Source organism: Bolinopsis microptera, chromosome 2 (genome assembly GCF_026151205.1).
Source record: "Bolinopsis microptera isolate Bmic1 chromosome 2, MBARI_Bmic_1.0, whole genome shotgun sequence".
Lineage (NCBI taxonomy): Eukaryota > Metazoa > Ctenophora > Tentaculata > Lobata > Bolinopsidae > Bolinopsis > Bolinopsis microptera.
The window spans coordinates 18,780,583-18,804,302 of record NC_087073.1 but is presented as its reverse complement, the minus strand read 5'-3'; the positions used below and the strand labels follow the sequence as shown (position 1 = coordinate 18,804,302).

The 23,720-nt window shown below is 39.8% G+C and overlaps 2 protein-coding genes across 3 annotated transcripts; both read right to left on the bottom strand.

Moving 5' to 3' along the window:
• Window positions 1-2,312: 2,312 nt before the first annotated feature.
• LOC134826680 (elongation factor 2-like) lies at window positions 2,313-13,516 on the bottom strand. 2 transcript variants are annotated; one of them, XR_010161733.1, is made up of 12 exons: window positions 13,216-13,317; window positions 12,346-12,472; window positions 11,769-11,989; window positions 11,100-11,270; window positions 10,404-10,724; window positions 9,855-10,133; window positions 9,535-9,707; window positions 8,711-9,083; window positions 8,268-8,452; window positions 3,646-4,154; window positions 3,336-3,538; window positions 2,313-2,545 (listed from the first exon to the last, which is right to left on the bottom strand). XR_010161733.1 is itself a non-coding variant. In XM_063839152.1 (12 exons), exons 1-12 carry the CDS (start codon window positions 13,216-13,218, stop codon window positions 2,398-2,400), a joined length of 2,556 nt encoding a protein of 851 aa, XP_063695222.1. In that variant the 5' UTR covers window positions 13,219-13,516; the 3' UTR covers window positions 2,313-2,397. The 2 variants fall into 2 exon arrangements, 1 of the variants encoding a protein (XP_063695222.1); XM_063839152.1 differs by having other exon boundaries at window positions 2,313-2,520; window positions 3,468-3,538; window positions 13,216-13,516.
• On the bottom strand, window positions 4,443-5,804 carry LOC134826681 (exosome complex component RRP43-like). The gene is made up of 2 exons (XM_063839153.1): window positions 5,195-5,804; window positions 4,443-5,038 (listed from the first exon to the last, which is right to left on the bottom strand). The coding sequence occupies exons 1-2, from the start codon at window positions 5,787-5,789 to the stop codon at window positions 4,824-4,826; spliced, it is 810 nt and encodes a 269-aa protein (XP_063695223.1). The 5' UTR covers window positions 5,790-5,804; the 3' UTR covers window positions 4,443-4,823.
• Window positions 13,517-23,720: the final 10,204 nt, after the last annotated feature.

Sequence of the window (23,720 nt, the reverse complement as noted above, 5' to 3'; positions counted from 1 at the left end):
CTTGCAGTGGCGCGAAAGCACATGGTTAGTGGTTAGGCGAATGTTTCTCATTGGAGGACTTCCGACTTCGCCGCTTCGACGCGAACTAGCATTCTTGCTTCGCATCATCGATTCATTTTTGCTTCGCATCGTCGACCGTTGCTCTGCTTCGCAGAGCAACGATCTCGATGGGTTGACATCGTCAATCAAGTTTCTCACAACGAATGAGTTTCAAACAGTTCCAATTAAACCTTTACAACATGGGCATAATTTATTTAGCTTGCTAGACGCTAGTTTTGAGTTTATTGCTTGCTCCTCTCTTTTAGCGAGCGTGCAGTCGATCTACGAGATTGTTCTAATTCTAAAAGGGCCCCCTACAGTTGAAACCAACTTCAATGTTCAATCGATGTATTTTCGGACGCTGATTCCGAAGCACCCTCCATGACATAGGGTTAAAATGCTCCCCTGACGAGATATTGGCGAAAAACTGTCTCGATCACGTGATATGACCGTATAAGGAAGTTAGTCAAATATTTCGTTAGGGTTAGTGGTTAGGATTTCAGCATATGCTTTTGTTAAGGATTGGGTTAGGGTTAGGGTTGAGATCAGATTAGAGGGTTAAGGTTTCAAATAGTCGTTCAGGACCAGCTAGAGAACGGGTTGAAGAAGTCACGTGACAGTCGAGTGTAGAGTAATTGATCATCATCCTTTCCCTCTGTCAGGAACAACTATTAAATCAATTTAGAGAGCTCATATTAAATCTGTGAGATGGCCGATTCAGGATGTGTTCTAGGGATCATCTAGTGTTTAGGAGAGGTGACTCTCGACAGAATTTTGAAATATGCCCTCAAAATTTTGTATTCGATTTTGGACTGGAAATTGAAAAAAAAAAAGAAGAGGTCACATGATTTTCAAGACCAAAGCAGCTAATATAATATTTCCCTCTATCAGGAACAACTATTAAATCAATTTAGAGAGCTCGGATTAAATCTGAGATGGCCTCCAGCTCGCCGCTATTGAGATACAAGAAAATCTATTGACTAGTCTACAGAAGATTGGGGGGGGGGGGGGCAACCATATTAAAGTATATTAAAATGTAGGATCTTGGGGGGGGGGGGGGGGGGGGGGCCAACCATATTAAAGTATATTAAAATGTAGGATTTTTCCCGATTTTGACCCGGGGATATACTTTAATATACTTTAATATATCCCTATCTCCTTGGAGGCCTACATCAAAAATTGTTGCTCAAAATAAGCTTGATATGCAATCCTTAATCGATTCCAAAAAGTTCTTGAAAAAATATTGAAAACTGATGGAGTTATTTCAATTTTAATGAAGTTATTTTGGCTAGTATTCTGAACCGAGATATTATGTGCAATTTTCCCAATTTTGTTCATGGAGGTCTTTTTACTTAGTATCCACTATATCCAACAAACACTGAGTTATATATTTCACATAGAGTTTGTATCATTAAAAAATATTGAAATTTTATCGAATTTGGGCAAAAGCGAATTTTGACAAAAGCGTATGCCCAAATATGGGCATATTTTTTAAAGCTCATAGCTCAGCCAATTTTTGACCAATCTGGATGGAAATTCATGTACTAGTCCTAAAACAGGCTTATCTTGCGAATCTGAGTGAAAAATATAGTTCATCAGGTAAATCTTAACGAAGAATATAAATCTTCTAATTGTAGGTATATTAAAGTATATTAAAATGTAGGATTTTTTCCGATTTTGACCCGGGGATATACTTTAATATACTTTAATATGGTTGCCCCCCCCCTTTTAATATACTTAATATACCTACATTTTCTCCAGTAAAATTTTGAACCATATTAAAGTATATTAAAATGTAGATATTTTTTCAATTTTGACCCGGGATATATACTTTAATATACCTGCATTATAAACAATCATGTGAAAAATTTTGTTTTATTTAATGTATGGATTAGATTTACCTTTCATGTAAAGTTAGTCTTGTTCAAAGATATTGATACTTGACCAATTTATGAGCCAAAATATATGAAGTATGAGTTCAGGGGACTAGCAACTGGCTTATCTTCTAATCTACTAATTGTAGGTACATTATATTAAAGTATATTAAAATGTAGGATTTTTTCCGATTTTGACCCGGGGATATACTTTAATATGGTTGCCCCCCCCCCCCCCCCCCCCCCCCCCCCCAAGATTTTAGGCTTGATTCACAGGCATGCCACCTACTTTGTCAAAGACATTTTGTCGTCCCAATTCTGAATTCGAGAATAAAACTGGCCAGTGTTTAATTTTTTTTGTCAGTTTTCAAGTCAAAGTAAAAAGTGAAACCACAAGAATGACTATTTAAAACTCAAAAATTTAAGAGTAATGTAAAAACCACCGCAATTCAATCTTTAAAACAGGAGGAACTGGTAAAACATCCTACAACTTGTCGAAATAGTTTTCGAAAACTGGAAGTTCAACTTTAAGTCCCTTCCTCTTCCTTGTTTTCATGATGATAGTGTGGGTCTTTGTTCCCTCTTTCATTGGGTTATCTGGCATCTCCTGAAATAAAATATGATGAGGATCACTATTATCAGTGCAGATTAGGCGTATACTTTCTGTATTTAAACGCCAATTGCAATTATAGATATTTGGGCATATTTCCTCTGACGTAGGCATCTCTTACGGACATACCGTACCAACATTTAGTTTTGTTATCATTTTATTATCTTCCCTGCATTTATGATTATTACCTACCCATATTTTGAAGGTGCTAACTAAATTTATGTATATAATTGTATAACTAAATTTATGTCCTATGAGCTGTTTCTAACCAATCAGACCATTGATTGAGTGAAGAAATCACAGATTAGGTGAGAGATCATGTATCCGCCAGATTTTTAAATGGTCATAACTCGGTTTAGTTGTAAACAACCAACTTGAAATTTTGGGAAAGCACTTCAATTATCAAACCACATGTGTCTGGAAATTTTGGAGTTCCTTACTCAAAACTTTCTCACTTTATGGCGACAAAAGAGAAAAAGAGGGAGTGGTTTGCCACACCCTCTGTAATCGATGAAACTTTATAAAAATTTCAGGAAATTTAAGTTTGACCCATATCTATGTTCGCTGAAATTTTAGGGCAATTCTGATACCAATTATTTTAGGCAATTCTGATACCAATAATGTGAGTTATTAAAGGGTTTCGTGTGGGTAGTTTGGGCCACCCTGTATTTTAGTATCCTGTCTAAAAGCAACTTATCTTATATACAGATCTTTACACCTTTTTTTAAAGAAAATCGAACTAATTTTTGTAAATTTGCACCCCATTTATGTAATGCCACGTTTAAGATGACAACGCCTTAGCTATTAATTACGGTAGTAGTATTTCAACAAGAGTATTTGAAATCTAATCAGTTGTTTTAAGGTGTTCCTGATAAAATTTCTTGGTCGTAGAATCAAGAATGTTCGACTAAACTCATTTTAATAAACAATTTGAGGGTACTTACAGCCCAATGATCGAATACGCATTGTGGGAAAGCTTGTCCACCAGTTGCGGCCCTCAGTGCGCTGGAGAATCCTGAAAAGAATGTGTCAAAATGTGGACGATACAAATGATTGTCTATTTCGATAGTGTAACATTCGTGAAGTTGGAATTAAAATCAGAAACTATGCATTGAGACTTACCGAAAGATTCCATGACTGGCAAGTGAGCTTTGACGTAGAACATGGGAGTTCCCTCAGCTTGAGATTCTGAGAACACCATTCCTCTTCGCTTGGTGAGACATCCGTAGATACCTCCAACAGCAGCTTCAGGACACTGGATCTCGCACAGATAAATAGGTTCAAGAAGACATGGGTCAGCCCGCAAGACGGAGGCATAGCAGACACGTCGAGTGGTGGGAATGATCTGACCACCTCCCCTGTGGATAGCATCAGCGTGCAGAGCTACATCGTGAATGTTGATTCGCACTCCTCTCATGTTCTCTTCGCACAATACACCTTCGTTGGCAGCCCACTGGAATCCAGCAACGACAGAGTCCTTGATTTCATTCAGATACTGGACTCCCTTGGAAACATCAACGACGCAGTTGGGACCTTGTTGGTCAGGTCCGAAACACCAGATCTTAAGAGCATCAGTTCGGTTCCAGTTTGTCAGCAAATCGTTTTCCTCTGTGAACTTGTCGGCGATTAATCTGTAAGATTATGTTTTAAATATCATGTTCAAACATTTCCGCCTACAATTATACACATTATTAATACATGAGTCGGTGTGACCGTCGAGATCTAACACGGTTTGTCGATAAATTTTGATGCGCGTAGCAGATTGCGCGCGGAAAAATGTCTGCTTTTCAAATGTTGTCAATTTGCACTTTTCATTCTATAATGTGCATTCAAGAAGACCCTCTTGGTGACTCAGTCGCGAGTCACGTCATGTATTCAGACTGGATTGGTGTAATTAGTTAAACAGTAAAAACCAAAGATAGTAAAGCTGCTGAAAAGATATCATCATTTGTGTAAAAAATGAAGGAGTAAGCACAGAATTGGGGGACCTTTCGCATGTTTCGTTTTCACTTTGTAGCCGTGTTTTAACCTCCACTCACCCACTTCTGAAAGGTTTTCCCGACCCACAGTTTCAATGTAGTATGCGAACAGCCCCATACAAATGATAAGAATTGTGTCCAGTATTCTCTGTTCTTGGTCTCGTCTTAACGAGTCCACATCGGCAAAGGTTGGGAGAGAAGAAGGTTCCTTTATATTAAGAAAACCTACCAGTCTCACGAGGCGTGTTAACTTAGCATTCGTTATATTTGATATTGAGATTTGAGGGGTAGTGAGATATGGTTAAAGCACGTGGTCAGTGGTCACGAGGTCTTTGAGACCTTCTGAAGAACTGATAACAAGACAGAGGCCCTTTTCTTGACATAAATCAGTGCGGCTGATAAAACATCGTCCGCCAAATTAGCACTTGACCACATAGCCCTTATTTTGCTCTGATCGTCTATACAACAGGTCAGTGAGCCACACTGGATCTTTTCTTCATCTTCTGATGGGTCCGGTAACGTTTGATCGTCGAAAACTGGGGAGATTGGGCATTAGGATGTTTGCATCGATAGAAAACAAAACGTTCGTCAAATTTTTTAGGTTTTCGTGCATTATTTCGAGGAAGATAGTGATATTTTATTTTGATAGCTTACTCGACTTAGTGTTACAGCTAAAGTGAGGATAAACTAACCTGATAAGGTGACTGATATAGGAATGAACTTCAGCTCTAATTTTGTCTTCTCTCCCTCAGGATCCACAACAACTCTTCCTGTCTCCTCTATCACATGAGTAGCTGGTAGCCAGCAATTGTTGAGGGCCGCCGACAACGCTAACACGGCTGCGTCCAGCACATTACCGTCGTCGTTAATACAGACGATATCCAGATTGAGACACCACACCACCTTTCCGGGCACCACACACAGCTCCATTAGGTCAGTAACGTCTGTTATGAGGGTCTCCAACTTGTTTGACATGGCCACCCCCGAGTCAGCGGGATATCCTGGTTTGTACTTGGTGTTGCAGGCCATGGGCAGGATCATGTTGGGTACCAGGTACCCGGAGCTGGGATTGTTTATGGTGGGTTCAGCAAACCGGCCCTTGATCCCGGCTATAACACGGGTATTTCCACAGCACACCATCGCACTTCCCAGAGCACTGCTCACTGTATTGACGTGGATCTTTACTTCTCTACAGCCGGTCAGTGCTCGACCGTCAGGTCTGATATCATCTTTCAGGAATAGTCTCTGGTATTGCTTCGGTTGGGCTATCTTAAAATCATCAGCCATTTTATAATCCTAGTAGGTTTTAGTTGTTAGCAAATATGTGATATTGGAGAAGGTAGATATAGGCGCACTGCAGCAGGGGGGGGGGGGGGGGGGGGATCATATGGTCAGAATCGTACGTGACGTTGGGTGGGTGGGTCATATTTTCTTCCAAAACGCAGTTAGTACTCTTGTACGAAGTGGTGGGTCTGCTGCTCATTTCCCAGAAAAACAGTTAGTACATGGTACTAAGGGGTTCATTTTTTGGGTGTCCAACCCCAAAAAAACCATTTTACCTCAAATTTCAATTTTGGGAATGGGTTTTGTATTGAGGTTTTTTTGTCATTTTTTAAATTTTGTTGTAACTTTTTATCTAATTCGACTACATTGAAAACAAAACCCCTACTAAATAGTGGGTATAATTTGCCCATTTCCAATGTTTAATGAGCTGTTCAAAGCAATTTATGAGTGGGTATCTTATTTTATATACCCAGACTCGGTTAGTACCGTTATTTCTCAACAGTTAGTACCGCAGAAGCCGGCAAAAGGGGGTGGGTGTCCTAAATATTATCCAAAAAAGCAGTTAGTACCGTGAAGGGGGTGGGTGGGTCCTTTTTGTAAAGTCCAAAACTGCACTTAGTCGACGTCACGTACGGCACTTAGTACCTGATCCCCCCCCCCCCCCCCCCCCCCCGACTGCAGTCGAAGAATGTGAATATTGTTAAATACAAATCACAACTCTGTTCAAATATAATACTGGTTTCACGAGTAGATTTAATTTACACACCCCCATCACAGCACACCGCTACTGTCAGATGGTATCATAAATTAATTATCACAGTGTCAAGTTACACTAGGTTTAATAAGGTATGTCGTTGTTTAAACTTAGAGGTAAATTGCAGCGTTGTTTTATTTCGGCAGGTCTCCTCTGTAAAGTTTAGATGACGGTAAAACTTGTGTGGGGCTAATAAATCCAACTGAGGCTACCGGAAAATGTTATATCCGGCTCTTTTATCGTGTAGGCATTATAGACGAAAAATGGACAATGCGATATAATTGTAGGTTGTGCAATAGTTAGAATGTATAATAACATTACCACACCAAAGGGACAATTCCACTAATTAGCTGACCTACAACATTCCCAACATGGAGTCGATACGAGCAATGAAGCTGTGAGCGAAGACACCAAATACAAATATCCCGATTGTGGGCTGAATAGTGAATGCAAGTTCTCAGGGTCGCGCAATTGTCGATCGTGTTTGTGTTATATCACTAAGGTCTAAGTTTTAGAAAATACATTGTTTGAATCGATGTTCTAAAATAGGAGGTGTGCTAGTTGATACATTAAGTCTTGTTCTTCAGAGACAGTTTTAAGTTATGTGATTTATCATTGTAACGTGATGTCATGTAACGCGAGCACCAGTCACCAGCCCTAGTAATTTTTGGACTGTTATCTCGAAAACAAGTTTCAGAAAAATATCAGACTGAACCCAACCACCCCCCCCCCCTCCCCTTAAAATGTTCAGTCTTCAGCTGCTTCGCATAATGTTTTATTATTATTATTTAGTTATTAATTAATCAGTTAAGAGAGGCTGCAGTTTTCGTCTGAATAGCTGACAAGAAATAGTTTGTATTCATAAGAGACTATATCCAGGTAAGATACAAATTTCATCTAGCTGTATAAACTTGTTATCATGACATGGTAGCAAGATAACTTTGGATGCAGAAAAGCTCCAAAGGAAATTTTCATAATACCATAAACGTCAGGTGACATTTATTTTTGTTTTGTTTTAATCTACAGATGAGCATAATCTATAAATATAAATTAAGCATATTCTAAATCACTTTAGATAAGCATTTTAGGTAAGCTGCTTAACAAGTCGTAAATGTGGACATCACGCTGGTTTCAATGCTGATTCTTGTAAATTCCAACTTCTGAATACAGCGTGATTCTCCAATGATGATCGGAGATAATCATTTAGACAACTTAATGGACTGGGGTGGCAGGCCGATATATGGGTGATTTTATTTTAATTCTTATAACAAATTCTATCCAAACATAGATATTTTTCATCGGAAGACGGTCAACTTTCTTACGATCGTGAAACAAGCAGGATTTTAAATAGTGCATGTAATTTATTCACCGCGTAGTAGCAAGTTCTTGTGACTGCAGAGTGCAGATGGTAGGCACAGCATTTCGCATGAGCGCGAGCACCTCAGCAGCGCAAGGGATAGTGCAGTGAGCATATGAGCTAGGGATAGCACAATGCAGCACACTCGCGCGAATGTTATGGTCACTGCGAAATCGATCTGGACGGCACATTTAGCAGTGCTGATAACACCTACAAAGTGAGCCAGGATTTGGTAAAGGTCAGCTGTTGAACAGTTGTAATTAATCCTGGTCTGTACTGTATGAATATTGAATAACAGACGCAGAATGGTGTTCACAAAATTAATCCAATTTAATTCTCAGATGAACCTGAAAGGGAAAATAAAACTTACTTGGATCGTGATTTGTTGTCCTGTCTTGGGGTGATGGTTCCGTCATCAATCATTGTAGAGAATTCCTCTCCGAGGGGTTGAGCCATACAGAAGATACGGTTATGCTTGTTAGGTGATTTAGACAGGCACATCATGTCAGAGACGTTGGCGATAGATTCCTTGTACGACACAACTGGGTCAGATCTCTGAAAAGTTAGCCTCATTATGCAGTGTTCGTTGACAGAAATCAGTGAAATATTTTTAAAATCGTAAGCCTTAACGAGTAACAACGTGTGTATTATGTATTCCTAAGTTTTAGGACGAGCCAAAAGAGACTAAATCCAGGTAAGATAAGAAATTCTTATAGCTGCATAAACTTGTTATTCATGACATAGTACCAAGATAACTATGGGTGCAGCATCTTCGAGTTTAATGAAAAACGAAAGTATGTTAAAATTACAAACCTTGATGGGGATACAGGCGTGGTCCTCCTCCAGATCCTTAAGACAGATCTCAAGATGGAGTTCTCCAGCACCAGCGATGATATGTTCACCATTTGCCTCGTTGAAGCACTGCACCATAGGATCGGACTTGGCCAACCTCTTGAGTCCCTCCACAAGTTTGGGGAGATCCTGAGGGTTCTTGGCCTCGACAGCGACACGGACCACAGGGGATACAGAGAATTTCATCTGTTTCATGTTGTGAGCGTCCTTGCCATTCTCGTTGGTGATGGTAGCGGTTTTGAGAATGTATTGATCAACTCCGACAAGACCAACTGTGTTACCAGCGGGTACAGTGTCAATGTGCTCAGTATATCGACCCATCATCAGAACGGTCCTGAAATTGAAAACATGAGATGAAATAAATCAGTGATCAAGGCAAAATATGGGTTATTCGTGTTTTATTCCCCGATATTCTATGTTCAGGAGTAAGAACGGTGATGGCAGTTAAGTACAGAATAGTATTTGTAGAAACAGCCGTTGCGAATGATAAGGCCAATTTTAGCCGAAAAATATTGTTTTCCTATGTTTAAGGACGAGCCATAAGAGACTAAATCCAGGTAAGATAAGAAATTTTTTTCGCTGCATAAACTTGTTATCGTGGCATAGTACCAAGACAACTATGGGTGCAGCATTTCCAGATTATAATAGAGCTTGATCTACATATTTTAAGCGATTACGACCGCCGGATTTGTTAAACATGAACAGAGATGAAATAACGATTCATAATCAAAGCAGAATCCACAAGTATATAGTCTAGTACAAGTTGTATGCAAATTTTAAAATACCTCTGGATGGTCTTGATGTTGAGATCTTCGTTCTTTCCGGGGATGAAGTTGGGTCCCATAATCCTGACTTTCATTCCAGATCCGACGGTTCCTGAGAAGACACGTCCGAAAGCGTAGAATCGTCCTTTGTCGTTGGTCGGTACCATTTTGGAGATGTACATCATGAGGGGTGCCTGATGGTCAGATAATGATCATTTGATATACCACATAAGCGACTTCAAACCTGATTTTACTTTTAAAAAGTTCAGCTCGTAGAAGCTTTAAATCATCTGCATTTGCCAATGAAGTCAACTGTACAAAAAAAAAGCTTCATCTCTCACTTTAGGATCGCAGTCTTGGATACCCTTAGCGTAGGCATCGTCTTGGGGTCCCTCGTACAACATCTCAGCTCTGTATCTCTGGGCAGTTACGGGAGAAGGAAGATGGATGGAGATCATTTCCAGTAGGGTGTCTCCAGCTGGCAGCCACTTCTTCATGATGATCTTGAAAAGAGCTTTCTTCTCTAGATCTTTCTCTGCAGAGGTGAACTCAGCCTTCAGTTTCTCGGCGAATTTGATGGCCTCTAGTGGTTCGTTGGACTTCATGCAGAAGTTGAAGATCTGAAATTAAAATCAATTACTGAACAGGCACATCATGATGTATGCGTATGGGATAACGACTTAATCTTCATAACAAGTACCATGGGTTGCTTTGGATGGCAACGTTATGGCATTTTGTATTCTTAAGTTTTAGGACGAGCCATTAGACACTAAATCCAGGTAAGATAAGAAATTCTTCTAGCTGTATAAACTTGTTATTCATGACATTGTATTATGATAACTATGGGTACAGCATGTTGAAAATCATGTTCACGGAATGTCTCAAAATACCTTGAAGATTGGGTCGAGGATCAGCTTGCAGAAACCACGCATTTTTCCCTCACCAGGCTTCTTAGACCACTTTCCAGCCTGATCTATGTAGTGATCTCCCCACAGTTTCGGGATGTATTTGTCGCACTTTGCCTTATCTTTCTTGGTGTAGGTATCAGCGAATTGTTTCAAACTGAAAGCCCACCCGTGGAGACCGGAACCGAATCCGACGGTACCCTCAACAGGGCCAACCATCCTCTCGGGACCACCGGTAGCTCCGTAGATGGTGATGATGGCGTTGATGTTCTCTACGATCTTACGGAATGTGTCGTACAGAGTGTCCTGAAGATTATTACAAGATTTAGTTTCATTGCAGTGCAAATTATAGACTGAATGGATTTTGCGAATGATTAGGCCAATTTAAACCAACAAATTTTGTATTCCTATGTTTTAGGACGAGCCATTAGAGACTAAATCCAGGTAAGATAAGAATTTTTTTTAGCTGCATAAACTTGTTATCATGGCATAGTACCAAGACAACTATGGGTGCAGCATTTCCAGATAATAACGAGGTGGGTGTTTTTCAATGAATACAGAGCATTATCTTAAAAGAGTAAACCATCAATAAAATAAATTATCAATCGTACTCATAGTGCAGAATAACTACAGTGCATAAAAAAGTACATTATACGCATATACTTTAAACTTTCCACCAACCTTGTCCAGCTGGAGCTCGAGAAGAGCCCTGTCCATCTTGTTCAGGAAAAGTACGGGTTTGATCCTCTCAGCAAGAGCCTGTCGGAGGACGGTCTCAGTTTGCACACAGACACCACTGACAGCGTCAACCACTACCAGGGCTCCGTCAGTTACTCGCAGAGCAGCGGTTACCTGAATAGTTGTAATGCAAATTAGTACAGATCTTTTCATTTCAGTTCAATACACTTCTTCAATCTACATTTACATGAGCCGCATAAAATAAAATACATTTTAAATAAAGAATAATATTTTCAGAAACTGCCATATCAGATTCCACTAGACGTGCAGCAAATTACGGACTGAATGGCTCTTGCCGAAAAATGTTGTTTTCCTATGTTTTAGGACGAGCCACGAGAGACTAAATCCAGGTAAGATAAGAAATTATTCTAGCTGCATAAACTTGTTATTCATGACATTGTATCATGATAACTATGGGTGCAGCATTTCCAGATTATAATCAAATAATGAAAATAAAATAATTTTAATTGATTATGAACTGAGCTTGAGTGGAGGTTATTCATTGAAAACAGAGGTAAATAAAAGCATGATCTTCAAAGAATCAATAATCAATAAAATCGTGCACAACATTGCAGAACACCATAATTAATAACTACACGCACAAAATCGTACCTCAGAAGAGAAATCAACGTGACCGGGTGAATCGATCAGGTTGATGAGGAAACCATTCTTTCCCTCGTGGAATTGAGTGTCATCCAAATACTGCATGTTGTAGTCGTCCAGTTCGTAATACAAGGTAACACCGGTGGATTTGATGGTAATACATCGCTCCTGTTCGTCTTTCCTTGTGTCAGTGAACCTAGCCTCTCCAGCTTTCTCGTTGGCAATGATACCTGTAATTTGATTCATCCTGTCATTTCCCGCCGCACCAATAATGGCACAACAAATGAAAACAGTAATAATGGGTTATACTAATACTATGTTATGGCGGGAAAGTAAACCAACAACCATCAGGTATGATATGGATGTCCTCCATGTCCAAACGTAACACAAATAAAGGCCACTTAATAGTCAAATGTGTTGTATTCTTATGTTTTAGGACGAGCCATATGAGACTAAATCCAGGTAAGATAAGAATTTGTTTTAGCTGCATAAACTTGTTGTTCATGACATAGTATCAAGATAACTATGGGTGCAGCATTTCTTAATACAAATAATAACGTTTGAACAATCGAATCGAGAACTTTACCTGCTTTGGAGACAAGAGAATCGGTCAGGGTAGATTTGCCATGATCAACATGAGCAATAACTGACATGTTACGGATGTTTTTTGGGTAGTCCATTGCCCTCCGCAATTCTGTGACTGTGAAATTAACCTGAAATATTAAGTTGTGAGAACCAGGACGACACTGACAACATGTGCTCTACAATTCACAAGACATCTCCCAATCTCCTGACATTTTCTCTGATCACTTGCACTTATCACATTCTGAGGAATTAAGTTCAAATTTCCGAGAAATTCTCTGAACAAGATGACATGCTTGCGCTAGCTACGAGTTCCATTAAAACATGTCAAGCCTAAGACTGAACTGAGGTCGGAAGTGACATGTCTATCATCGTTCTATTTCAATTTGATGAGCACACGTGTGTATCATGACATGGTTAAGACATCTGACCACATGTGAACAGAAGTTGTGATAGGCAGGTGAAAACTACATAGGTTTTGACAGACTCCCATCGCTGATTGTCATAGATCTCACAAGTGACTCAAGATGACATCGGTAGATGTTGTATTCTCATGTTTTAGGACGAGCCACGAGAGACTAAATCCAGGTAAGATAAGAAATTCTTCTAGCTGTATAAACTTGTTATTCATGACATTGTATCATGATAACTATGGGTACAGCATTTTCACTTTCTAAGGGCCAAGTCAATGTGGTTGGAGCGATAAATGGATCATTGCTGGACTTCTCGAAAGCATCCGGCTTCTATACAAGACTATGGTGACCACGTGCTCTGAACCCGTCGTGAGACCAGAACAAGATAAATCGGAGATTCGCGGCAAGGTTTTGTACAATATCAATGCCTAGCGTTAAAAGTGTGTAAACATTCGACTTACCATGATTGGATTGTTCTGTTAAGCCGTTCAACAGCTATGAACAAATACGATAAGATGTAACAAACGTTCAAAAAGACTGAGTTTGTCTTACTCGACCAGGATAAACCTGCAATCACGTGACCTCTGCGTGTAACACTGCGCAAGCATTCGCCGTTGAGAACGAAGTTTGATATTTGCGCGGCGTGACTGTGCGCGGCGCGTACTTCCGCCAATTATCAAATAAAAGTTCTAAACAAGGAATAGTTAATAAAATAACAACCAATTCCAATGTTTCCCTAAAAATAACTAAATGTCAAAACTTAATTTTAGTTTCTGCCAATATCTCTTATTAAAAGCTAAATTATGGAGATAATAAAATTTAAATTTAAAACGTCGCCAAAAAAATACAAAATTAAAGGTTTTGAATATGTAACAATAAATTATATTTTTGGGTTTTAGAAATAACAAAAACATTCAATTAAAAACGTGTGTTGTTCTAAAGCTAAACAAAGGTGACAATTAAAACTGAACCATCATGAGTAAGTTGATACACATTAATTTTAGTTTTTATGTTTTGTTGGTGAGGCGTTTTTTGTGTTTTGATACTACATACTCAATATTATACACATTGTATACCTCTTTTTGTAAAAATTATTTTTATTTCTTTAGTGTTTAGGAAAACAAGTTTTAGGAAAACAAATTTAAATTTTGGTATTTATTAATAACAATCAAAACATGTCATATCATAAACACAAAGCCGCGCGTTGATTGACTGCCGCAGTAAGGTGAATAATTTAAGTTTGAGTGTTGAGGCCCCGCACATTAAAAAAAAAAACCTCATCACTCATGCGGCGATCATATTATCACGAGGACCTGTGAGCGCTAAATTTAATTTAAAGTTTCTAGAAATCATACGTATCACTACGAGTTACTCATGCTTTTGAATTATAGGAGTGCGGATTGTCAGGTATTTCATTCATTCATACTCAATACTTCATACTTATTAGTCGGTTTAAAGCTGTAACATATATTTAAAAAAGTGATACAACATGTATCAAAGCGTTATCAAATACCAAACGAGCTAATCTCTATGGCTTTTACTAATTCGCTCGCCCAAAAATTTCACGTGACTTTGGTTTTTATGGTTTTGCAGCCGTACAAACGGTTTTACATAAACCCTAATCCCAACCCTAATCCTAACCATAACCCCGAAGCTAACTATAACCCTCACCACAATCCTAACCCTAACCCGGGCCCTAAACAATCGAATTCGTATTTTACTAGCCTGTCACGTGACCAAAACGGTTTTTTGCCCATAACTCTCCAGGTGAGCATTTTAACCCTACGTCATGGGGGGTGATTCGGAATCAGCGTCCAAAACTACACCGATCTAGATCACTCCCATGCTTAACGGGTGATACTCGTAAAATATCTGTTCCACCGTCGACGAGTCCAACTTGGCGCGCGTCCTGGTAGGTTGTAAATCTACAATTCCATGCCCAAAGGACCTTTTCACAAGAATTTTCTTAAAATTTGGGCGAGCGATTTAGTAGGAGCGAATCTCTATGCTATGCGAAGTGCTATTTTCAAGCTTCATTACAACTTTTTTCAATCTTCCTTGTTCTTACCTGGGGACCCCTTGTATCACGTCGTGACCCCCATTGTTGCTCTAACCAGAGCCCTCTACTGTCTACGTGAAACAAGCGCGTCACGCAGTACGCGTATACACATGGCTATGTGAACCCCCATTGTATCAGGTCGTGACCCCCACGGTCGTTTCACTATAGAGTTTCTACGATACAGTGGGAGCCGCGCACTCGTGCGCGGCGGTTAATACAACGTTGTATGACAACGTTGTATGACAAGGGACCCAGGCTATTATATTTATGTTCATAATCATATGAATAGTCGAGATTTGGCGGAATGACAGGCTGAGCGCCGCCCAGTAACTTTGTTCATGAATCCAGATCAAATCTTTCGCGGCTCTATATTTTTAAGCTCCCTGAACAGGAAGCTGACATTAAAAAAGCGATATATCCGTGCACTCGTGCGCCGCAGGTCTACAACGTATGACAAAGCGGATCTACGAGCTAAAACAAATTGGCATTGTCAATCAAGCCAACTTAGTACAAATAATAAAATAAAATTGGCTGTACTTTGTACTTTCTGTGGAAATATTTGATACGCGATTTGATTCACGATGTCAATCATTCGCATTTCGCCGATTTACCGAATCTATCTATTATGTTTGCGAGAAGAATTGTTTGATGCGCGGCGCGGCCCAGTAGTGCATCGCGCTATAAACAACAAATACACGATATACATTTCTTTCGTGCAAGCAAAGCGTGCACTCATTACGGTCTGTACTATATAAGAAAGAGTTCATATCTAGGTAAACTATAGGTAAAAATATAATATTTATCATAAGCTAAAATGTACTAATCTTTGTATTCTAAATGGGGAAAAAGAAGAAACATTGTCAGTCAGTCGAGAAAATTGTCAGTCAGGCTATATGGCAGCTTTGTAGATGTTGTGACAATGCTAGTAGTGGTCCCAGGCTTGCGACTGGAATTGCGGTGTTAAATCGATTTAACGGTATACCAACGATCCACCTCCCACTTGTTGTTTGGTACTTAGCATTAATAGTGTTAGCTGTAGCCATTTATAGCAAGAACAATCCTTAGAACAACAGTGATTTCTCTCCGTGGAGACAGAGGTGCAAGAAAAAACATTGTTGATATAAACAGTCTAGATCTTAACTTGGAGCCACAAGGCCAAGGGTAATTTTTGATTGTTAAGGGAATTTTTTGAATTCTTTAAGGGTTGATTTTATAAAGAGTTTTAATACTTTCAACACTACTATATAACAAATAATTTGAGTTCAGGGATGGCAAACAAGGACGGGCAAACGGGGCACACTGATAGTGCCCCAGCCAGTACAGAACATGTAGAGACCAACGGACAAGCTGAAGAAGAAAGTACTAATGAACCTATGTCCAATGAACCTATGTTGCCCAATATGGCCTTCCCAAATCCTAATAATCAGAAAGTACTAAACTCAACCAATTCTATCAAACCTCAATCATCTTCTTCGAGATATGACTTTCGGCGCCACATCAGAACAGAGAAACCCTTGTTAAATAGACCTCAAGTCCTAGAAGTAAACATCAATCATAAAACAAGAGTTGATAAGAAGAAAAAATGTAGACCAAATGAGAAGGAGAAGATAGATGACATATGTCCTATATGTAAAACCAGAGTTGAATGGCATGTAGATGCTTTGCAGTGTGAGGAGTGCGAGGTTTGGATTCATAAGGCATGCTTGTGTATGAGTGATGAAGAGTATGAGGATCATAAAACCAGTGAAGATGATGAATGGTATTGTGACTGCTGCCAGTTGAATAGATCTAATAATTTGACGTGGGGTGCCATGGTTGGGGAAGGGTGTATACGGTCAGAACTTACGGGGATATATAATGAAATTATTACGTGGTGTAGGAATTTGTTTATGGTGCCAAGGGGTAAGAGTGGGGAGAAGTTTATCAAAGAGTTGACACGACTTTTGTACCTTTTTGTGAATAAAACGGCCTGGGAGAGTCTTTCATTGCAGCTAGTCCATATATTTATCCCTATTATGTTACAGAAGCCTTCATCTAAGTCAAAAGCTAGAGACAATGCCAAGTACCTGGTAGATAGACTAGAAAAGTGGAAGGATGGCGACCTCAATTCCCTCATGGATGAAGCTCGTGTCATCCAGGAGAAGCTAAAACGAAGGAAAAAGTCTGAAGATCCATCGAAAATGAAAGGCTTTAGTAGGTTAATGATGGTGGGTAAAGTATGTCAGGCCATGAAGCTCATCAACAACGAAGACTCAGTTGTTGGGGTACACATATTAAATAGAAAGATAAAGAGTCTATTACAAGAGAAACATCCTAAAGCTGAGACACCTCCAGCTGATATCCTTCTACCTATAACAGCGCCTCAGGCACAGTCGGTGATATTTGCTGAAATATCGGCAGAGCTAGTTGAGAAAGCGGCACTTCATGTTAAGGGCTCAGGTGGCCCAACCCATTTGGATGCAGATGGGTGGAAGCACATCTTGTGCTCTAAAGCGTATGGGAAACTTCCTTTTCAACTCTGCGGTGCAATAGCTGAATTTGCAAAGCGTTTGTGTGTAGAGGATGTTAACCCAGAGAGTCTGAATGAGTTTGTGGCCTGTAGACTGGTACCACTGAATAAGGGTGACGATAAGAGAGGTAATCCTGGTGTACGGCCGGTGGGGGTAGGAGAGGTTCTTCGGCGTATTGTTGGCAAGGTGGTTATTGGGGTAATTAAGGATGATATACAAGAGGCTGCAGGACCTCTTCAGTCATGTGCTGGGCTAGAGTCAGGCATTGAGGCATCCATCAGAGCAGTTAAGAGGACATGGGAAGATCCTAAGACAGAGGCAGTGCTTCTTGTTGATGCTGATAATGCGTTTAACAGGCTTAATCGCAAAGCAGCTATTCACAACATCAGGCAGCTATGTCCTCCGTTTCACCAATACCTGAAAAACACATATCAGAAATCAGCCAAACTCATTGTCAACGACACATATTCGTGTGAGATAATTTACTCTGATGAAGGGGCAACGCAAGGGGATGTGGCAGCAATGGCAGAGTATGCTATCGGTATTCGTCCTCTTATCAACATCCTGGCCAGCGTGACAAAATTAGGAGAATTGATGCAAGCGTGGTATGCAGATGACTCTGCAGCAGCAGGTACCCTGAAGAAACTCCGGCTGTGGTGGGATTTACTCAGTGTGAACGGTCCTAAGTTAGGCTACTTCCCTAAAGCAGTGAAGACTATTCTTATCCTAAAAGAAAAATCGCTACTACCAGCAGCCACGTTTTTATTTGGAGAGACTGGTATAGAGATCACATGTGATGGGGAGCGTCATCTGGGAGCAGTGATAGGTGGAGAGGAGGCTAGAGAGACATATGTAAAAAAGAAAGTAGAGAAATGGGTGAAGGATGTAGAAGAGTTGTCAGATATTGCCCTCGATGAACCTCAGGCAGCCCTATCAGGGTATACCAAAGCCCTATGTCATCGGTGGACCTTTGTGATGCGTACCATCCAAGACACTAAAGACCTCTTTATCCCATTGGAGAAGTGTATAAGAGAAAAGTTCATCCCTGCAATTATTGGTAGGAATGTGTCTGATCTGCACAGGAGAATGTTTGCGCTACCTGTAAGATTAGGGGGGCTTGGTATTGTTAATCCAGTAGAGATCGCGGAGAAGGAATACCAGACGTCACTCAAGATAACAGAGGAGCTGGTTGACCTTATCTATCACCAGGAGACATCCCTGATGAAGCTGGATAAAATTAAGATAAAGGGCAGAGTAGATTGCCTCAAGTTAGTTAAAGAATTACGCTTGAAGAAGGAGCTTGCTGAGATAATGAGTGAAGTGGATGAGAATACCAGGGAGTCATTGCAGCTGGTACAAGAGCATGGGTCAGGAGCTTGGCTAACATGTTTCCCCATTCAACAGCTAGGGTATGCTTACAGCAAGCAAGACTTCAGAGATGCTGTTCATCTCCGGTATGGTTGGGACATCCCTAACACCCCAAGATTCTGCGATTGTGGAGCCAAGAATGATCACAATCATATCCTCAACTGTAAGAGAGGGGGGTATGTGAACTACCGTCATAACAACGTGAGAGACTCCGTTGCTGAATACCTTAGGCTGGTGACCAAGGATGTGAGGATTGAGCCCCTTTTAACACCTATAGAATCGGCCAACTTCCAACAAAAGGGCAACAATGCTGATAAGGCTAGGCTTGATATATCAGCAAGAGGAGTGTGGAGCACATTTGAGAGGACTTTCTTTGATGTGCGCATTTTCAATCCTAAATCGCCTACATATCAAGGAAAGACCATGCCACAGCTCTACACTCTGCACGAGAATGAGAAAAAGAACCAGTACATGAACCGAGTGCTACAATTGGAGAAAGGGTCATTCGTCCCCCTTGTATTTACCACTACAGGAGGAATGGCACCGGAGGCCAAGCGTTTCATAAGGAGACTTGCTGTGTTGATAGCCACCAAGACAAAGGAGGACTACAGCCAGGTGATGTGTAACATCAGGACACGCCTGAGCATGGATATAATGAGGAGTGTGCTAGTAGCAGTTAGAGGTGTACGTGGAAAGGCAAAGAAGGCATGGACTGCCCCTATATCCAATGTCTCCTTCAACCTGATACCTGAGGAGAAGAGCTACGAGGGATAGATGATATCTATTGCTCAGGATGTACGATTGTGCTCTGCCAATTGCATCACTTGATTTAATTTATTGTATATATACTGTTTGACATTTCTACTCACATTGATACGTATTTTATAAAGGGTCATTGCTATATTATGTGTATATTGTTTGAATAATTTTATATATTTATAGCAAGAATCTTAAAACTAAAGGGGATGACAAGGAAAAGAGGAAGGAAAAAGAATAACGGAACAAACAATTAATTAAAGTATTTACAGGAGCATTAGTTATTGTAATTACAAGCTTCAATAATAAATCACTGACTAAAACATCTAATTGAAATGACACTTGGTACGCTCGCCCATTTTCACTGGTCAGTCTGAACTTCGGTTTAGCACGTTGTACACTTATTCACCTAAGTTTCAGAATTTTTTCAGTTTAGCAGAGCTAGTACCCGTGTTTCAATAAAATCAAAAGATATCAGGGGAGTTCTTTAATAATGTTATGGTCATCTAGAATACCGAACTTCCTGAAAACGTCATACTTTCATACGATAATATAATGCGTGTTATAGAATATAATAGGCGGGTTTATCCCTTTTTTGCATTTTAACTGCGATATAGTGAAGTCCCGGCCGTAGGCACGGTGCACGGGTTACACTAGTTATTGTAGGTTTACAACCTACCAGGACGCGCGCCGAGTTGGACTCGTTGGAACAGATATTTTACGAGTATCACCCGTTAAACTAGTTATAATCTTACTATATGTAAGCGAGACGATATATATATATATATAATTAGGTATGTCCAAGAAGGTCAAGGAGTGGGTTATTCCATGTGCTGAGCTTAACCAGCCTGGAAACATGTACCTGAATCCCAAGGCACACAAACCACCTTTGTATCCTGGGAGGATGATTACCACCGGCTGTGGTTCATACATTGAAAACCTTTCTGCCTTGACTGCGTATGAATTGAAGAAGGCTACTTTGAATTATAGAATTATTGATACCCCTCACTTTCTGAGGAAGATTGATAGCCTGAACGAGTCTAGCATATTGTTGGGAAAGGAGGTTATACATGTTGCCATCGATATATCTAACATGTTTACCAACATTCCTAGGGATATGGGGATCCAACAATGCACTAAGCACCTGAATAAAAGGAGTAGTGGTGATCAATTGTTTAGTACAGAATGCATTATTAGTGCACTAGAAATTACTCTTGATTACAACATTGCTTCTTTTAACGGTATAACATACCGCCAGGAGCGTGGAGCAGCGATGGGTCCTAAGAACTCATGTGAGTATGCTGATTGTGCTATGGATAAGATTGATATTTTAGTTAACGAAGGAGATCTAGAATATGGCCCGCCTCATAGACCAGCATTCTGGGGTAGATTACGTGATGACATTTATATGGCTTGGCCCGGTACTGTTGAGGAATTATTACAATTCATGGAATGTCTCAATAGTATCCACCCAAACCTTTTGTTTACTTACGACTACTCTAGGGACGGCGTTGAGTTTCTAGACACCTATGTCTATGCGGTTGGTGATGTTGTCCACACCAAACTCTACTCTAAACCTAGTGACACCCACTGCTACCTTATCCCCACGTCATGCCATAGGAACCATGTTGTAAAAAACATACCTTTTGGAGTGGCGAGGCGGGTGAGACAGAACAACAGTGAAGACACTAACTTCTTGGAGCAGAGAGAGGTCTATACACGTTACCTTCTAGCCCGAGGTTATCATTCCAGTATTATAGAAGATGCCTTTAACAAATTTAGTGATATAGCTAATAGGAAAAACTTGTATACCCTTAAAGACAAGGATGAGTCGACTGCCTGTTTAATACCCATGGTGATGGATCAAAATCCAGCACTTCCCAACATGGGGGGCATTATCCATAAGTATAAGCACCTTCTCAACCTTGATCCGGCCCTGAAGAAGCTGGTACGTGCGGACAGTGTATTCGTGAGTCATCGAAAGAATCAAACTATCGGTGGCATGCTTGTACACAATAAGTACCGTGCCAGTGGAACTTTAAACTGTGATAATGAGAGAGAAACAACTGCAAGCCAGATCCAGGAACCAGACTCCGAAAGTCTAAGGGCGGTTCCCGGGGCTGTCGACCCAGGGTGCCATGCTTGTGGTAAATGTTATGTTTGTAAGCAAAATTTCCTGTCCCCCTGTTCCAATTTTAGTAGTCACCATTCTAAACAAGTTTTCCCTATAACTAAGTATATATCTTGTCAGAGTTATAACCTCATTTATTTAATGGAGTGTAAGACTTGTAAACAGTCGTATGTCGGTTATACTACCTCAAATCTCCCTAAGAGATTCTCTAACCATAAGAGTCACATAAAGAAAGGTATAAGAAGTTGTAAATTAGTTAACCATTTTTTAGATATTGATCATGATTTAGATTTTAGTACCATAGCCTCCTATAATTCCTCACTTAGTAAGCACCTTTCTGTCATTATAGTAGACACTTTAGTATTTGAGCCTAATATTAGTAAAGCAGACAAAGAAAAGGCTATGGAAGCTAGAGAGGGGTTCTATCAGACCCAATTGAAAACCCTTGAACGGTTTGGGGGTATGAACACCCTTGATAGTAACCATCTACTTTTTAAATCTGCCGGAGCTTAGTTTTAGTTTTAGTATATTTTGTAGATTTTATTTAGTTATACCATTATTCCAGAGACGTGCATATTACATTTTTTACTTAAGTATAAATTTTACAGGTTTTTGTTGTGATTTTAAGTGATTTTCCGAGAATCAGTTATCAGTATTTAGAGATAAGATAAGAGTACATTTTTAACGGCTTTCAGTTTCTTTTTTAAATTTCAGTTCATCAGATTTTCCCACTGCTTTTAGTTTGTATTTATTCTCAATTGTATATGATTCGTATTTGTTGTAGTTACTTTAATGATATAATTTCTCAGAATTGATGTAAATAAACGATGCAAAGACTTTCGAAGATCTAATCACAACCGCTTTCTTTTATTGTGTAGAAGTCCAGCCATGAAATATATATATATATATATGGATCCGTGCCATTTTACTGACACCACGGCATCAACTTTAACGCGACTTTCCGCAAAAACTGTAAAAGATATACAACTGAAACTTTTTTGACTGGTTCAAATGCTTTTATGCTTTTCAAATCAGCATGAAAAAATAAAAAATTGGCCATGAAATTTGATCGACGATGTCAACCCTTCCAGATCGTTGCTCTGTAAAGCAGAGCAACGATCTTGTCAGGCTTCTTGTCTTGCTTCTATTCGATGCAAAGCAAGAATGCTAGTTTGTGCGGCGCGTCGAAGCGGCGAAGTCCTCCAACCATGAAATAAAAATTTTAGTGCCCAAAATTTGGATCCCCAAGTGGTGTCAAAAATGCGATTTAAATAGGTGATGATTATTTTAGTCTCTTGAGTCTTGACACCACTTTAGGGTTATACGGGTTCCTGCTAGTATCTCTAATGTGTTTTTGTGTTTATGAACACAAAATGCAAAAGCCATGTCCGATTTAACGGCGCGCACTCTACAAATGATATGAAGGGCGACCATGTCATCAACATTATGCATGAAGCTGGCTTTGATACATAAATTATTAATACATTAATATAGTATTCATTGAGCCTTCATTTGTGGACCAACGATTTTTTCCTGTGAAGAGCTGTGGCCAGTGAGCACATGTTGAATAGGGGTCGTTCACATATTATGTAATCTGCCGAGAGGGAGATGGGTTTACAGTATTATACACTCCAATGCATGTATGCATCAAGGAGGGTATTTTAAGGATCTCTTAGCAGAGTTTCTCATTTAAGGGGGCAGGGGGGGGGGTCCTCATGGAAATTTTCTCAAAATCGATTTTTAGTTGTTTCTAATAGAGGGGAGTGATGTCCATCAGATGCTTTTAATCCCATAGAAAAATACTGTTCCTAGCCGAAATTATTGCCGGTCAAAGGTCAGCGCTTGTGTGTAATTGTATTGCGCAAGGGATTTTTGATCGCGTGTCCTGAAAATCGACTCTAAAAATCTATCTTCTCCTACATTTTTTGAGCAATCACTCTGAAACTTTCAGGATATGTTCTAGGGACCATTTAGAAGAGATAAGCCGGATGGAATTTTGAGATAGGCCTTTAAAAATTTTTTATTCGATTTTGAAAATCTTGGACCTCGAAAAATCATCAAAAAACGAGGTCCAAGATTTTCAAAATCGAATAAAAAATTTTTAAAGGCCTATCTCAAAATTCCATCCGGCTTATCTCTTCT

Excerpts from the sequence above, each read along its gene's own strand:
- LOC134826681 (XM_063839153.1), bottom strand. The coding sequence starts at position 5,789 with ATGGCTGATGATTTTAAGATAGCCCAACCGAAGCAATACCAGAGACTA. Across the intron at positions 5,039-5,194 it reads TATATCAGTCACCTTATCAG|TTTTCGACGATCAAACGTTA; the intron begins GTTAGTTTATCC and ends CAATCTCCCCAG.
- LOC134826680 (XM_063839152.1), bottom strand. Across the intron at positions 9,708-9,854 it reads TCCAAGACTGCGATCCTAAA|GCACCCCTCATGATGTACAT; the intron begins GTGAGAGATGAA and ends TCTGACCATCAG. Across the intron at positions 3,539-3,645 it reads GCCAGTCATGGAATCTTTCG|GATTCTCCAGCGCACTGAGG; the intron begins GTAAGTCTCAAT and ends CATTCTTTTCAG.